Source organism: Mustela putorius, unplaced genomic scaffold (genome assembly GCF_011764305.1).
Source record: "Mustela putorius furo isolate JIRA1106 unplaced genomic scaffold, ASM1176430v1.1 tig00000827_pilon_pilon_pilon, whole genome shotgun sequence".
NCBI classification, from domain to species: domain Eukaryota; kingdom Metazoa; phylum Chordata; class Mammalia; order Carnivora; family Mustelidae; genus Mustela; species Mustela putorius.
In genome coordinates, this window is record NW_025421489.1 from 4,235,789 (window position 1) to 4,253,940 (window position 18,152).

Here is an 18,152-nt window from a genome sequence, read left to right on the forward strand (position 1 = left end):
ACATTCCATTTTGTCTGAAAGTTTTTCACATTTTTTTTTCCACAAAACTTTTTCCAGAGCAAGAACTCTATAAAGCAGAAAGGATTGAAAAAGTTTCTTTTCTTGCTATCTTTCTAAAGAAGATACTATTGCCCATCCAGATCCTAACAGCATGTGTGGCATGAGGTATAGGAATTCAGGGGTTTGGTTTCTCCTCATTCAGACTGGGTTTTGCTTTCTTGGTAGTCACTTAGAGCCTACATTGTGATGAGAATAATTTATTATGTTCTCTCCCATTTTTTTCTGTCTAATTTGGGGAAAGTGATATGAAGTGATGGCTCCTCCACTTCCCCTTGCCGTCCTGCAAATGTCCTCTGTTTTTGTTTACACTCTTGTTTCCACAAGATGCAGAAAAACTGATGGGTCACCCAGCTTTGTTCTAATTGTGCTTGTTGCAAAGTTTGGTTTTCAGCTCTGATTCTCTTGTTTTCAAACTTTCCAGTGCTGGTATGAAGATATATATTTTTCAATTTTTCACAGAGAGACTGAGAATGATTTAGTATTTAAGGTACTTGGGTTAAATGAATAGGAGAGACTATATAATTTTTATTTTATTTTATTTATTTATTTGACAGAGAGAGCTCACAAGTAGGCAGAGAGGCAGGCAGGGCGAGGGGAGAAGAGCAGGCTCCCTGCTGAGCAGAGAGCCCAATTCGAGGCTCAATACCAGGACCCTGAGGTCATGACCTGAGCCAAAGGCAGAAGTTTAACCCACTGAGCCACCCAGGCACCCAGAGAATATATAATTTTAAATTAGCCTCCTATTTTTGGTAAGTGGCAGTTTCATACATTTTTTAATGGATCATAACATGAAGGAGATTTTAATAACATAGAGGAAACTAAAAGTGATGCCTGATGAAGTTACTGAAATAATTTGAAAGGAACAGAATTATAACTTGGCCTCCCACAAACAGCTGGTAGAGAGTTCCGCAAGGAGACTGCTTGTAGAGATCATTAGTTTATACAGGTTAAGGATTAACTGCTGGTTGTAACTAAGCTTGTTTGGGATGAATCTAAAGCGCTTGGAAGTTATGATCCACTGCAGTCAATTTTAAGGGATTATTCCGATGATTTTATTCTATCATTAGATGATAGCATTTGCTGTTTTAAACATCTGCTGTTTATCTCCGTGCTTCCCTAACTCTGCCAAGGTGCCGGAGGGCATTGCAGCAAATTTACCCCACAGTGCCAGAGGATATTTTCGAATTTCAAGAGAAATGTGGAGATACTCAGCATCTGTAAGATAGCATGCAAACTATCTGGCTAGAGGGAGTTCTTATTTCAGCTCAGATTGTTCTGCTTTCCTCTCAAGGACATGGTATGTTTGAGAAGCTGGGTGCTGAGCAGTTGTATTTTTAAAAAAAAAAAAAAATTGTCCCAGGAAAATCGAAGTGGATCAGGAAAGGCGGGTGGTGGTTTCTAATCAGATCATAAGGCTTGATCTGCAGCCGCCAACTCTGTGTGTGTGTGGTGTGTGTGTGTTATAAATAGCCTGATGGTTTGCATATGTGTTTCCCATTTTGTCATTTAAAAAAAATTGTTATAGCACTCATTTTTAACATGATTCAGAAAGCAAAGGTATAAGAAGGAATTCTCCCCCACCTTGGATGATGGCAGCTCTGTCCCCTTAATTACTCAGGCCAAGACCTTGGACTTGGTCTTGTCTTCTTTCTTACACCCCACATCCAGAGCTTCATGAAATCATGTTGGCTCCACTTTCAAAAAATACTCCTTTTCCTACCTACACTGCTGTCACTGCTCCCTGCTTCTATAGTTGTGACCACTCTCACCCCTCCAGTAATCTTTTTAAACCCTAAGTTAAGTGATATCATCACTCTACTACCCAGAACCTTGCAACAGCTCCCATTATCACTTGGAATAAAAACCAGTCTTTCCAGTGATCTCAACTCTTAAGCTCTTTCTCTTCTCGGGTAATCTCCAGCCACAGAGGTCTCCTTGTCCCATGTGTATCATGCACACCCTGCCCCAGGGCCTTTGCACTGGAATGTGAAATGTCTCTTCACTTCCAAACCTTGGCTTACTCCAGCCCTCCTGATTTAAAATACTTCAGTGACCCTTACCCATGCAGTGATGGGCATTTCCTACCTTTTTATCCTGCTTTTTTTCTTTTTTTCTATGGTCTTCTAACATAGTAGATAATTTATGTCTAACATAGTAATTTACTGAGTGTACCTTTTATTTATTGACTCTTCCCACTAAAATGTAAGCTTCAGGAGGGCAGGCATCTTAATCTGTTTTCAATCATATATCCCAAGCATCTGGAAGACCACTTGGCAGTCATAGGTGTACAGCATATATATTGAATGAATGATGTTCAATATATTGTTTGAAAATCTTTATCTTGGGGCGCCTGGGTGGTTCAGTGGGATAAGCCTCTGCCTTCGGCTCAGGTCATGATCCCAGGGTCCTGGGATCAAGCCCCGCATTGGGCTCTCTGCTCAGTGGGAAGCCTGCTTCCTCCTCTCTTTGCCTGCTTCTCTGCCTACTTGTGATCTCTGTCTGTCGAATAAATAAATAAAATCTTAAAAAATAATAAAAAAATAAAAATCTTTATCTTTCTTAATATTTTGGCTGTTTGAACTATCCAGAAGGCATATTCAAATCCTCCTCTAGAGTAGTGGGTTGCCAATTTTCCCTGAGGTCCTAACAGTTTTTGCTGTATACTTCCGAACTAATTAGGTACTTAAAAGATGACTCCTATCTTTCTGGCTAATTGAATCTTTTATCATTATATACAAGCCTTCTTTATCCTTATAATGCTTTTGTCTTAAAGTTATTAATTCATCTGATGTTAGTAAAGGTCAACTAGCTTCGCAGTAATTTTTGGTACTGTTTAATGTGTTTTTTCTGTTCTTTTTCCACCTTTTTGAGTTATATTTTAAGTGTTTTCCTTGCATATAGCTCAAAGTTTCTACTTCATTTTGACAGTCTGTTTTTAACTGCTAGTGTGTGTGTGTGCTTATTGGGATTATGTGGGTATCCAGTTGAGTTTCTACCATTTGCTTTCTATTTGTGCCATTTTTGCAGTGTTTATATTTTCTTCTTTGCTCTCCTTTTTAAAACAATGAGTTTCGTTTTCTTATTCTCTTCTTCCCCTTCTAGTTTGGAAGTTAGATAGCTCTGTTTCTGTTCTTTTAATGTTTGCCTTTTAAATGTTATCATGATAGTTAAAGTCATATATTACACTCCTCCTGAATAATACAAGGGCCTGTCACTGTCTGCTTTCCCACGTACATGCTGTTGTTTATTTCTGTACATTTTCATCCCATGAATTAAGCATTATTACTTTATATAGGTGATATTTACTTGTGTTTATCCTTTTTACCAATTTACTTGCTTACTAATTCTTTTCATGTCTCAGGCCTTCCACGCAGAACGTTTGCTCTGTTTCTGAATCATATCCTCGTGGTCTAAATAATACGGTTCTAAAGTTGATCCATTTCCTTAGTGCGCTCTTTTGGTGCTAAGTCCTCGGTTTTTGTTTCTATGAAAGAGCCTTTATTTTGCTTCCATTCTGGGTACGGTAGTTTCAGTGGCTCTACCCTACGTGTGTTTTTTCTAGCACCTCGAAGCAGTGAATTTTCACGCTGCCTTCCCGGATGGAGATAGCCTCAGGCCCCACGGGTGAAGGGCCCCGTCCCACAGTCTGCCCTCCCTTCAGACGCCAGCTCCGAGCCCAGGCTGCCCCCTGTGCCTCTCACCACCCTGGCTCCCAGCCCGAGGTTCCACGGCCTCCTCTTCGGGTATGGTGAATTTGCTAGAGTGGCTCTAGACAACTCCTTTATGCACATTCACCACTTTAGTCTACAGGATCTTGTAAGAGATCCGGATGAACGGCCGGTGAAGAGGTACACAGGCCGAGGCCCAAAGGCTCCGGAGCCCGGGGACTTCTGTCCCCATGGAACTGGGGGTGCCGTCCTCTTGGCACATGTATGTGCTCAGCAGCCTAGAAGCTCACCAGGTCTTGTTCAGGAGTCTTTATGGAACTTCCTCCCTAGCAACCTCCTTCCGCTTCCCTGAGGTCAGTGAGTAGGGCTGAACGTGCCAAAGCCATATTTACTTGTCATTCTGGTGACAGCCCCCCCCCCAGTCACCTTATTAGCATAAATTCAGGGGTGCTAAGGGTGCCTTATGAATGGCAGAAGACATTCCTGTCACTCTGGAAATTCCAAAGGTTTTAGATTTGTGCCAGGAACCCAGATAATGGACCAAAAATATGGACACAGTATACAGTTTTATATAGTCATTTTTCACTGTGAAGATCTGCCACTGTCTTTGGGCTGCCAGCTTGGCTGTTGACAAGTTGGCTGTCCCTCTCATTGTCATTGCTTCTTTACCTTCTGTCTTTTCCCTCTGGCCACTTTTCTTCTCTTTGGTTTTGGTATCTTCAGTTTAACTACAGTGTATCTAGGTGTGGATTTCTTCGTAGACTATTTTGCTTGTCATTTCTTGTTATGTATCCATAGATTTATAATTTCTAGCAATGATGGGACATTCTCAGCCATTATATTTCAAATATTGACTTTTCCCCATACTCAGTTCCCTTCCTCTAAGATTTCAGGTAATCTCACTCCAGACCCCGTCATGAGCATTCTTCTTCTTTTCTTTTCTTCCTTCATCATTCTTTTATTTTTTTAGTTTTTATTTTTTCCCTTCTCTCCTTTTTTTAAATGTAATTTAATTTTTCCAGTGTTCCAAGATACATTGTTTATGTATCACACCCAGTGCTCCATGCAATACGTGCCCTCCTTAATACCCACCACCAGGCTCAACCAACACCCCACCCCTGCCTTCCAAAACCCTGTTTGTTTCTCAGAGTCCACAGTCTCTCAAGGTCCATCCTACCCCCCCAACCCTGATTTTCCCCAATTCACTTTTCCTTTCCTTTTCCTAATGTCCTCTATTCATCACTCTTTTAAATGTTACATTTTCATTCTTTGTGGATTCTGGGTGACTTCTTCAGATCTCCCCTTTGGTATACCAGTTATCCAGTCTGCTTCTGAAGCCTTAAATTAGGGGCTTTTTGCTCTCTTTTCTGTTCACCAATCATAGTTTGCATTTTGTAAAAGTTTTATTGGATTCTCTTTCAACCTAACTGGTCATTTGGAGAGTCTCATAGTTTACTCATTTTTGCCGGTCCATCTTTTACTTCTTCATACATTTTACGCACAGTTTTTGTTTTCTTTTCTATATCTGATCATTCTAATAGCTTTAAGTCATGCAAATAATTTTTGTTTCTGCTGAATATCTTTTATCTGTTATCTTTGTGTGCTCACCGTTGGTTGAACTGAATTTGTGCGACTCCTGGAGGCCTGTGCTGGGGATGCTTTACCCCAGACACCATTTTCTTTTACTTCCACCACCTGTTGGGATTCCTTTTACTTCCTTCAGGGGTCCTCATTTAAGGTTTGAAGTGTTTGATTGAGCTCCCCAGCTTTCCTTTGACCCAACTAAATGTCAAAGTTGGTATTTATCTTCAGAGAAACGGCTCTCTCTGTTCCTGCTTGCTTGATAGTCATTGAATTCAATGACTGGATTAACTTCTTTTTAGGAGAAGGAAGACATCTTGAAGATTTCCTCGACTATGAACCCAGCAATGTGTTAACCACTCTGCTTTATCAAAGAACTCATTTTTTTCCCTTTGATTTGTTTTGTTTTGTTTTGTTTTTGTAACTGAGAACCCTTCTGCGAATCCTCAATTTACTGGAAGTATAAATCTTTAAAGTGGTTTTTATTAGTAGCAACAAGGGAGGTATAGCTTGGGAGCCAAGAGAGAAAAAATAACCAAGAGAAAGTTCAACCTTTTCAAAGTCATATATCAAAAGCTGTTCCTGCCATTCGCTGGAAATCAGACAGAACTTGGTCCAACCCTTTGTTTTCTTTTCTTTTCTTTTCTTTTCTTTTCTTTCTTTCTTTCTTTTTTTTTTTTTTTTTTTAATGATTTTAAAAAAGAGAGTGCACCCTGGGAAGAAGAGAGGGAGAGAGAGAGTCCTAAGCAGGCTCCATGCCCAGTGCAGAGCCCAACGTGGGGCCCTGCCTCATGACACTGAGATCATGACTTGAGTTGAAACCAAGAGTCAGACACTCATCCGACTGAGCCACCCAGGCGTCCGGCTCCAACCCTTTGTTTTCTGTAACCACATCTTTACTTCTGGTCTTGACCCCTTTCAAACCCATCTCCCTTTTACTCCCTCAAACCCATACGGCTCTCTTACACCCCATGACTGTATGTCTCTTTCTCTTCCTTCATGAAGGCTGCTCTCTTGGTAAATTCATGCCCTGCCCCAAAACTTATTTTTAAATGTAGTTCCTATAAGAAAGGTAAAGATCACATGAATGACCATGTTGCTTTTTGAGTACCCAAACGTTTAAAGAAATGGTTACCTTCATTAATTCAACAAATATCTATGTCAGAAGTTGTAAAGAGCCCTGGGCTGAGGCTCTGGAGGGGAAGTGGGAGGACAAATGGGAGAAGCATGACCGCTGGCCATGAGGGTTCACCCTTCAGGATTCCTCCCTGTCACTGCCCCCCAAACGCCCTCCACCCAGATGAGCAGTGAGAGTTGGAGCTAGAAAGGAGGTGGAGGCAGTGGCAAAACCTGAAGAGGGAGTTAGGAGGGCCTCAAGAGAGACGGATTGGGATCAGAGCAGGAGGAAAGTGAGTGGGAGGGTCTTGGGTCTACCAGGTTTTCTTCCTGAGCCCTGTGTTCAAGTGAAGCACTTTCCACATAGATAGTAATAACCTGTGTCATTTATTTTGTATTTTTCTAGATCAATGAACTGAGCCATGTTCAAATCCCTGTTATGTTGATGCCAGATGACTTCAAAGCCTATTCAAAGATAAAGGTGGACAATCACCTTTTTAACAAGTAAGTACAAGTATGGCCCTTTTATAGGACTGACATGGCTGCCAGGAGCATGATTTTTGTGAATTTCTATAATCACATTATTTTTCAATGGGTGGGAGTAAAGTTTTGCTGATGAAGTTAATCCTGTGATAAACATAACCATCTGTCATTTTCAGAAAAGCAACAGCAGGCCCTCTTGGGTAATATCCTTTTGCCATATGGCATATTGTTCTCTATGAATATCTTATATGTTAAAAGTGATATTCTCATTACAATTTAAACGTTTGAAGCTGTAAATTGCTTGGAATTTTTAACAGCTATGGACCTCAGCTATCTTATACAAAACTTGAATAATGCCCACTTCATGAACAGGATGTGACTCCTTCATAGAACAATAAAGAGTTAGGGTACATTTTCGTAAAACATAATGAGATGCCATGGCAGACATTGAGACCATTTCTCCTTCATTTGAATGTCATGTTAGATGTCATTTTGGAGCACCTTATGTATTAGCTGTCCACGAGAGCGGGAGGTACAAGGAAGTGTGAGAAATGGTCCTGCCCTCAGGGGGCTCACAGGCAGGTGGTTGGAACTCGACACGTATACAAATTAATTTGGTGTACAAAGTATGACAGTAGAGAGGTGTGTGTGTGTGTGTACGTGTACACAAAGGAAGAAGCAATTCTGAATGAGTGGGATATGAGCCTCCAAGAAATCCCGCCCACACAAGGATCAAGTATAGAATTTCTTACTGTGACCAGTAAGAAATCTGATGGGAAGCAGATGTGTTCATTCTCTTACTATTGTTTAGAGGTTGACCTCTGGAGGAATATTTTTCTGTGTGAATTTAGAATGTGGTATTTATCTATAGCATAACATTAGTCGTTCGGGAGTGAGAGGTAGTGTTGTTTTGCAAGCTTTAATCAGCATGTCCCTGAAGAGGAGTATGGGGAACATGTCTGTGACGTGCTCTGCTGCCCATCCCCAGCTCCCCAAGCTCTTTGCTGTCCCTTCATGGTTTCATTCCATATGGCCTCTTGTCATTCCACTTCTTCGTCCTTGGGGGAGCAACTCTCCGGAGTGGTCAGGATTAGTCATCTAGTCCCAGGGCCCCTAGGTGATGTGAGGAGGTGAATGTGACCAGTCTGTCCCTGTGTCGCCCGGATATACTGTGGGTCATAGTCAGTCCTATGGAGCACACCCGTGCCTTCTGGGGGTGGGGAACTCCAGGCACTTGGCTACGTGTGGAACTAGAAGGTGGCAGATTCAGGTCTGGTTAACATTCTGTACATCTAAACTTTACTCCACAATATGCCTGTTTCAGAGAAAACATGCCGAGCCACTTCAAGTTTAAGGAATACTGCCCGATGGTTTTCCGTAACCTGCGGGAGAGGTTTGGCATCGACGATCAGGATTTCCAGGTGAGTTGCTTTTGCAACCTTTGCTTCAAATGGGTTTTGTTCCGTAAAACAGGACTTACATTTTTTTTCATTACAAGTAATTATATAATAGTAATTTTCATTTTATATAAGAATGTTTCAGTGTTTTTTCCGAAGTAAAAGATTCTTTTGTTTAGGAGCCTCTGTACAGAATGATTTTGGCAGTCGGTAGGAAAAGGTTATTCTTCGGGAAGAGAACACACGGGAGAGTTCTAGGTGATACTCGCATTTCCCAGTGGAAGCGTCCTGTCAGCAGAGCCTCCTTTTGATTTCTGCTGTCAACTGTGTCCGCGGCCTGTGCGAGTGTGTATGTGGGTCTTGAATTCACATTTCCTGTATTTTCAGAGGCCACTTAACAATCATAGAAATTATATTTTGTTCCGATTGATTTGCTGCTTTTCAAATTGGCCAAACCTGACTCTTGCTCACGTTTGTCAGAGGCTACACCTTGTGCACTATGATGCATCATGGTCTAGTGACCGTAGAGCTCTTGTCGTCAGCAGGAGCCTGCCAGTCCCGGAACAGCTTGGGGAGCACTCTCATCTGCTCTTGGTACCCACCACAGAAAACTGTGCTCCGTTGCTTTTCTTCCTATGGATGCCTGGTTCTCAAATTTGACTTTTAAAATTGAGATCATGGGGCTGCCATAAGTGCTAATCCATGGTCTTTTCTGCTAAGAAAGGACCTGACATCAGTTAGCCAGTCAGATTTGTAAAAACCAATGATTTTTCTAAAGATTTTATTTATTTATTTGAGAGAGAGAGAGAGAGAACACAAGTTCGGGGGAGGGGCAGAGGGAGAAGGAGAATCAAGATCCCCACTGAACAGGGAGCCTGATGCAGGGCTCGATTCCAGGACACCACAGTCATGACCTGAGCTGAAGGCAGACGCTTAACCAACTGAGCCACCAAGGTGCCCCCCAAGGACTTTTTTAAGAGCAGAAAATCTGAGTTAAGAGATGCAAGGGCTGCTTTCTGGTCTTTTAGGACCGTCTATTCATTTTACTGTGGAAGCACTGACTTACTTTAAATCCCTTCAAATCTAGTAAACACTCTTTCGTTTGCCTCAAATCAGAGATCCTAATTTACCCTGCATTAAGTGCCATATAGCTGTCCCAAGTGACCTTACAAGTTGAACATTGACACAGTTTACCTTGTATTTTCCCTTAAAGAGTAGGGTCCATAAGACACTATTCTTTTAGTATATACTTCTCTAACAATACGTGGGCCTCCCCACCCTGTCCTGCTCCATTCTTGGTTTTCCAAGAATTTCTCGCATGCTCACTCATGCTTCCAAGAAGCTTCCAAGCTGCCAGGCCGCCAATGAGATGCCCTCCTCCGTGGACTAGAGCTGAGGTTCCCAAAGAGGTGGGTTCCGAGCAGAGGCTGGGTGCACCCCAGTGAGGGCTGAGGAGAAGTGGGACAGGGTAGAGTGGGCGCTCACTTTGCTTTCGAAAAACTGGTGGAGCCAGCACTCAGATTTGGGCCTTCTGTATAGGAGAAAGAATTTCAGTCAAACCTAGACTTGGAATTTACTGCTGGAAAAAATGTCACATTTATTTATTTATTTATTTGAGAGAGGGAGAGAGAGAGAGAAAGCAAGAATGGGGGGGGCGGGGGGGAGAAGCAGACTTCCCGCTAGGCAGAGAGCCCAACAACATAGGACTTGGTCCCAGGACCAGACCCCAGGAACATGACCTGAGTTGAAGGTAGGCGTTTAACTGACTGAGCCACCCAGGCACCCCAATAAGTCACTTTTAAAGAATAAATTTCAGAATAGTAAAAAAGGTTTATATAGAATAAAAAGGAATAATTCTACATTATTTAAGAACTGTTTAATACATTTAAAGAAGCTGTATGAAAATAAACAGTGCTTTAAAGGAATGAATAGCTGACAACTTCGATGTCCTAAGAAAATCTCCTCTGCCTGGTTCCCATGTTAAGTTTTCGTGTGTTTCTTCCTCTGTCCCCCCCACCCTTTTTTTAATTGGCTACGCTGGCATTTCACAGAAACTGGCTTTTGAGAGCCTATGCTATAGGATCTTGAAGTTCCTCAATTTATTACCAAAATGAAATTCTTAAATTTCTTCCTGTAATCAGCCCTGTTAAATGAGATCTGAAATGGACCTTTATAGCCTAAAATCTGTACTACAGTTTTTTTTGAATTTCCTAAAATGACCAGTTTAGTTGCAGAAATACCAAGACATGAGCCACTTTTCCTTCACCTTTTTCCCCCCTAAAAACAAAATCATGTAACTTGGTATTTAAATAAGTGCAAATTGCTAAGTACAAACTTTAAAGGCAAATCAGGCAAGTAGAGGATGATTCACGTAACTAATTGGCAATTCTCTGAAGCTCTTAGTGGGAGATATCGGTAGAGAGAGCCGGTGTGCATGTAATTAATCATTTGAACAGCACTCCTCTCCTCAGCTACACCCAGTGCTTTTGGCATTAAAATTGCTGCTTTCTCTTTGGCAACTGTATTTCTATTAAAAAAAAAAAAAAAAAAGTGGGTGTTTAGTAACTTTCGTAAACCAGAGATACATGCTGGTTTCCCTCCCTGTTCCCATGTTCCTTTCCCAAGGTCTTTACCTTTTAGGAAATTTTCAGTAGGGGTAGGCCCCAGAGTTAAAACTGAAGATCAGATCATAAATGTAGGGCTCCACTCCCCTACTTTGTTGGCTACCTGGTTTGGAAAAATGGAAGAAGTGTCCCAGCTCTGGCTCTGAGTTCGTACCTTGGGACCTCTGGGCATTGCCAGGTTGAAGGTAGAGGTGCTATGGTCCTGGGAAAGCCCTGGGAGGCCCAGCAGTGGGCATAGGCCAGGACTAGAGGGGCTGTTATCCCAGCTGCTGGGCACATCAGCTCAACAACTGCCCAGACATTGCATTGATCATGGCACGAACAAGTAACGTATATGGGTTGACATAGAGTACCAAATTAAATACTCTTTCTCAATCTGATTTGAAAAGTATGATCAGTGACCTGGGGTCTGATCATCTTTTGATGGCACCGATTGCTAGAGGGAACCAGACCTCACATTGCTTTGTCTTTCCTTGATGTGTTTATTTTTCTGAAGAGCCTTCTTATTGGATGAGTGGCTTTAAATCAATATGGCGAGAAGTAACGCCACTGTCTGATTCATTTCGTATTCAGACCTCCTTATTGAATCAAAGGGATAAACTGTGTTGACCCACCCTGTGTGTGTGAATGCCTTTTTGCTGCACCTGAAAAAAAGTCCCTATTGATGAACCTGATAAAAGTAGAACGTGGTAATTAGCCTAATTGACCTCTATCAGCATCCTTAAACTTCTTGACAAGAACTGAAGAGCATTCCTACCGTAAACATTTGTATTTTTCCCATTCAAATCTAGTAAACACTCTTTCTTGGATGGCCTTTAAAATAAAACTTTTTTTCTTGCTGTTACAGACAAATGCAAACAGTGGTTCTAGAATACTCATTAATAACAGTATCACTTAGCATTATACATATAAACCTCTGTGTAGGTGTGTCCAGTGCATCCAGATTCGGAACTTCCTCCAGCTTATTAGTGTGTCTTAAAATGACTTCATTGGTTTGTAAGAGGCTCAGTGTTGAATTATGTTCTTCTGATCATTGTTGGGCCAATGAGACGCTGCATTACTGTACTTTTAAGATAAGTCATCTTTCAAGATAAACGCACCCATGGAGTGCATTCACTGTTGGAGGTCTCCACTGTTCCTGACACTGTTTCTGCCTCCGCTGCTCCCCGAAGCTCTGGTCCTCCTTTGGTGGAGGATTTCATGCACAATTACACTCAGTGTGTGTTTATTTGCACCTAGTGCATGTCAGGCTGTTTGCAAGACATTATAGGGGCTGCAGAGGGAAGAAAGAGTGGAGGAATTCCTCAGTCTTTGTTGTTTTAACTGTTCTCTATCAGATTCTGTATAAGATGCTAATGAGATTTATAGAAATCCAGACATCTTAATTTTTACTGGTCTCCAAGAAAACCTGCATCCCTCTTTCCAGTGTCTCAGAGTACCAGAGCCTCTTACACCAGGCCTGGCAAGTCAAAGGGAGGGTTCGCTTAAAGTTTCTGAGCTGCGGGAGAGGATTGCCCACCAGAAACCAAAAAGTTCTGCACGATGGAGATGATGCTATTAAGCCTCACCCTACCACATAATTGAAACTGAGCCCTCTTGTTCTTCCTGGAGGATAATACCAGGTTTACTTTTCCCCTACCGCGTCGCCTGAATTAGAATCCCTCATTATTTGCATTTGATGCATCTTCGGCTTTGTATTTGTAATGGAGAATTCTAATTTTAAAATAATTAATTTTAAAAGCTAATGTTTTAAACTTTTGATGTTCTAGTTTCAAGTTTAAAAATAAAATGTTCAAATGTTAAGATCTTGAGAGTATACAGAACTTTGGGGGGGATAAAATCTGCCAGTATCTGTAGAATACAGAGTCTGTCACTGTATTTTGAAATGTAGACTTCCCCCAAAACATTTAAACTTTCTGAGGGCAGGGACTGTGTCTCCTGTGTCTAGGGGTGCAGGCCCAGAGTTTAGTATCAGCCTGGCTTGGGGCAGGCGCGTAGGAAATATCTGTGGCAGAAAGGGAGGGAGGGCTTGGGGGTCAACCCAGGGAAACGAACCTTTTGGGCCAAAGCATGGTGCCAAGAGCTCAGGAAATGTGAAGTGTCGGATGGTGGTGGGACTGTGGAGAGGAAGATGGGAAACTGCCCCGCAGGCTTCCCTCGGATTCTTCAGCCCCAGAGCAGCCCTGTGGATTTTGCACAGGGGAATGATGTGATGACATGTGGATTTTCTAAAGATAACTGAGGTGGTTATGGACAGAATGCATAAAGGAGATAACGCAGCTCAGAGACTATGAACTATCCCAGGGACACCAAAGCCCTCCGCACTGACAGGGTCAAGCAGAGAGCAGCGCCCCAAGGTGGAGGGAAGAGAAACCTGACAGGAGTGGAGGTGTTGGAGCCTGAGGGGCTGGGGGAGCAGGGGTACTGGTCACTAGCAGGGGGAAGGCTTGGGAAAAGGCGAGGGGAGAGCGGAAGATACAGTTGAGTGTTTAGCCTTTTGAACATAGAGGTGATCTTGTTTGTGGGCAGCTGGGGAGCACAAGCCCAGACGTGGGAGGGATTGGCTTCTGGGTGTTGTCTCTCAACAGACCTACTTGTCCTGTCACCATCTGGAATCTGCTTCCTCCTTGAGCCATATAAGCTCTTTCTTTCCTCTGTAACTGCTGTGTCTCTTGAGCCTGCTCATTCACAGCCTCTCCTCACACCTTTTGGCCTCAGCAGTGAGCCTCTGTAGGCCTCACAGTTCATATCGGACAGAAACTCCTCCTGGGCCAAAAACCGAAGCAGTCTTCTCCTGACAGACTTTTGGGAAAATTGCCTCACAACCTATCAACATCATCAGATTTTTTTCTTGTTCTTTTTCTGCTCCTTCTTGTAAGTTGAACCAGTGACCGTCCCCATCACAGACTGTCGGCCTTTGTCCCCCACCCCCCCCACCCCCCGCCAACCCCACTGAACCCTTTGGGTTATGACCTGTGGTTTCCAGGAGCTGACAGTCATCCCTGCCACAGGAAACTCCTGTCCAGGTTAGATGTTGTGTTTGCTTATTATGATCCCCGGGCACAGGTCTGTGGTATCTTAATGTCAATCAAGTACCAACCCGAGATTTTTAAAGGAGATCTCATGGTGCTCTGTGAAGTTCCTGCAACTCTTTTTCTCTGCCGGTCATCACCATTCATTTTTGTGTTCGTCTTTTCTCAGTTGTTTCATTATTGATAAATGTTAAATTGCAGTGTTCTTACTCCCCATTTTAATGAAAGCCACTCTACACCTGAGATCACAGCTCAGACTTTCTTTGAAATTCCCGAGGAGCTTAACATATGACTTTGAACACAGTGGGCATTTAATAAATCCTTGATGGTAATGTTCAAGTTAGCATGTTGGTCTTTGCCTCTCCGATGAGGTCAGAGGACCATCTGTGTTCCCTCAGATATGTCAAACGCAAACCCAGAAAGCGGCCTCGGCCGGGCAATTGCTCCTGGCTCCTGGCCTTGTGATCTGAGGCATGTAATCATAATCCTGGGTTGTCAGCAGGGAGCGATCAGCTTCCAGGTTTCAAGTCCATGAAACAGGTAACGTGGGTTAGGAAAAAGAACATTTCCTGGGGGCAAAAAGGCTGGTCTGAGTCTTGGATCTTCAGGGACTGTGGCTATGGGCTGTCTCCGGTCGCTTAGTCCTGGAGGGTCTCAATTTTCTCATCTGTGAAATGAGGGAAAAGGACATGATGTTCGCTGAGTCCCTCCCAGCTGTCAACTCTATGAATCTGTTATTAAGTCATCTCAAGGAGATGACAGTCACTGAAGTTCTTGTGTACAAGACCGACATGTTCCCTTTGCAAGGTGGTGGCTTTCATACACTGGAGTATGGCGGAAGTGATCTTAATGGCCTTTCTGTTGATTAGAAGTAAGAAATTTTCATACATGATTTTTAACAGGACTACAAACCCATATCAAAATGGGAAAAAAAAATCCAAAAACATGTAAGACTCAGAATTAAGTGTTCAGAATGCTTGGGTATTTAAAAAACGCACAGGGGACCATAATGGTTACTAAATCATGACATTCTCAGGAAAGGCATAGAAGATCGGTGGCAAGAATGAGCTAATTAAATTGACCTTTGCATTTCCTCCACACTTCTGGAGGCCCCACTAATCCCGGACCTCCCACTGCAGAAATAAACATCTTCAGTGTAGCCTTGCACAGGAGTGGAGAGGAAAGATGGCACCATTAATCCCTTTCTTAAGGGAAATGACAATAAATTTCCAATTAGAAGCATAAGAAGGCCACTGAAGAGTGAGCTTCATCTCTCATTATCTTCCTTTATTTCCTGCCGAGGGCTGACATGCCACCAGAGCTTCAGTCATCGCTGTTGAGTTTGGGGACAGGGTGTTGTAAGATCAGCCATGTACTAGGCTGTGCAGAATAGAAATAGTAAAAATCAGTTCACTTACCAAGAGGCAAAAAAGGCAAGTGAAAATGGAGTAAATTGTCAGATTGTTACCTGTCTTCCATTTAATAGCTCTTCCCTTTAAGAGCTTTAGTTTTTGCCAGAGAGTTCATTTTCCTACCCAACTCCCAGCAAGCCTAGGAGCAGCCTAAGAAGTAACATTTGCGTGCTGTCATGGGTCCACTGCACTGGACCGAGCAGAGGGTGCGTGTAAATGTCCCTTCACTCGCCAGAGACAACCCAGGCAACCAAGCTGCTTGCCTTAGGGAGTTGCAAGAGAAAAGTTTGGTCCTGTCACAGATGCCTGTGTACTGGAGGAGTGTGTTTATATGAAATGTCCAGAATTGGCAACTCTAGGACAGTGCAGAGTGGTTTCCTGCTTGGAGGATGGATGTCAGAATGGGAGTGACTGCTAATGGATACAGGTTTCTTTTCGAGGTGATGAAAATGTTCTAAAATTCATTGTGGAGATGGTTAACTTTGTATATGTACAAAGACCATTGAACTGTACACTCTAAAGAGGTGAATTGTATGGTATGTGAGTTATAGCTCAGTAAAGCTATGAAGGAAGAAGAATGCGGTTTAAACTTAGTTTTTATTCAATACATGATTTTCATTTTCCTCTACCACTGACTTTGGCTGCCTTTTTCTTGGGGGTAGGGTGTTATGATAACAGTATTGGCATTCAGAACAAGTGAATTTGAGGAATTACATAGTTTATAATATGAAATGAATGAATGGCTGGTGAATACAGCACACATTTTGCAGTTAGTTTACATTTGTGATCAGATTTTCCCCCTAAACTAATAGCAAATCATTATCCATTTCCTATGTCTCTACAAACTAACAGCAGTAACTACTACTGAACACTAATTAGTAGAGCAAGAAGGAAACCTAGAGACATGAAGTCCAACTGTCTTTGCGGATAATCAGGTAACAGAGTGAGGGGTGGGGGAGGGGAGTTGGGCGGCCAATTGCCCTTGACTTCTAACTCGCTCTGTTTCTGCCACCCATGCGGAGACCTGGAACCTGTGAGAAATTTCTGTGGGCAGTGAGGTTAACAAGACACTCTATCAATGTCTATTCATCCATGTTTTAAATGTTGAATTGAGTCTTTTAAAGCCCTGCCTTGAAGGGGATTGTAAATGTTTCGGTAACTCAGTGTGTTACACGGATGACCTCCCAGATCGTCCGTTCCAAGGTTGCTTTTCCAAACCTCCATCCCTCTCCTCGGGCCCTCATTTTTTTTTTTTTTAAAGATTTTATTTATTTATTTGACAGAGAGAAATCACAAGTGGGCAGAGAGGCAGAGAGAGAGAGAGAGGAGGAAGCAGGCTCCCTGCTGAGCAGAGAGAGCCCGATGCGGGACTCGATCCCAGGACCCCAAGATCATGACCTGAGCCGAAGGCAGCGGCTTAACCCACTGAGCCACCCAGGTGCCCCTCGGGACCTCATTTTTACGTGGCACCCACTCACCTTCCTTTATCCTCGCTTCTCCCTCGAGGTAACAGAGGCATGTACATTGAGCTCCCCTGACTTTCCTTCGCCTGTGCCTTCAAATTCATGGGTGTCTTCCTCAGCCTACTTTCCTCCCCTCCTCCTCCTCCTCCTCACCCTCCTCCCTCTCCTCAGGAAGGAGTCACCCATCTCTTCAGGCTGCCTTCCCCTGTGCTTTCTGTTTCTTTAGAGACTTGTCCCAGCCCCTTTCCCCTCTGAGGGAGGTAAGCAGGAGGCCAAGGACAGAAGGAAGACCTTGTGGGTTGGGATTTTTTGACATGTACGTTCTTTATAAAATGTTTTAAATTCTTTTGTAAAAATATAAATGGTCATTAAGGAGGGCTATAGGAAATAACCTGCAAAGGTAAATGACAATGTGTGGCTCTCGATTTTCAGTGGGTACAAACCAGAGGCTTGGCCAGGGTGGGGGATGGAATTGAGAGCAAATTGGAAGAAGCTGATTCTATAAGTCCTTCTTCATTTTTAACTTCCCAGCCCGCAGAATCATGGCAATATTGATCTGTACTTCTAAATCTCTTCCAAGTTGAAATTCACTATTTATAATAACAGCTATCATTTATTGAGTACTAATCTCTTCCAGGCACTAATTTGAAACTTTATATTCCTCTAATTTAATTCCCATACTTTTGACTAGTATTATTATCTTCATTGTTATTTCTATAGACAGGGAAACTGAGGCACAAAGAGCTTAAATTAACTTGCCCAAATTCACAGTCTTGACTTTTAAGGTTCCCTGTGTCCGATGTCGTGTTATAACGTCCCCCAGGCTCACCATCATCCCTGTTTGGAACTTGAAAGGTCACCAGGCCTCTGCTTACGGCCATGCGGACCTGAGAAAATATGAGGAAACGAAATAGAAGTCTGAATAAACTAAACAGGGAGATATGGTTTTGATGTTCAGAGCATTCCGATGAGTGTGTACGTAGTGGGTGTGTGAGTGTGTTCTCTTCTGATGGCTTCGAGCCTTGGGAAGGTGTTGGAGGACAGTTCCGAAGGCCAGTGGGACATTTCACACATTGAATGCTCTGGATTGCCTTTAAATTGTCCTGTGACTTTGATCCCAGATATCCAGAGGGCATTTTGTTTTTGCACATTCACACTTTTGAACTGAGAGTTTCAGAATCCCAGATTTTGGATTTTTTAAATGGCACCTTATTTCAGAATATATGGCTTTGTCCATGACAAAGAATCTCTTTCCTTTTTCCCTTCCCTTCTTCCTTCCTCTCTTTCTTCCTTCCTTCTCCCTTTCTTTCTTTTGT

The 18,152-nt window shown here is 42.7% G+C and overlaps 1 protein-coding gene across 1 annotated transcript in view; it reads left to right on the forward strand.

The window, feature by feature from the left end:
- PIP4K2A (phosphatidylinositol-5-phosphate 4-kinase type 2 alpha) overlaps positions 1–18,152 on the forward strand; it is a 172,367-nt gene that overhangs the window by 99,347 nt on the left and 54,868 nt on the right. Inside the window, exons 2-3 of the mRNA XM_045084981.1 lie at positions 6,832–6,929; positions 8,233–8,329. Coding sequence (XP_044940916.1) covers positions 6,832–6,929; positions 8,233–8,329 — 195 coding nt within the window. The remainder of the gene's footprint in view (positions 1–6,831; positions 6,930–8,232; positions 8,330–18,152) is intronic.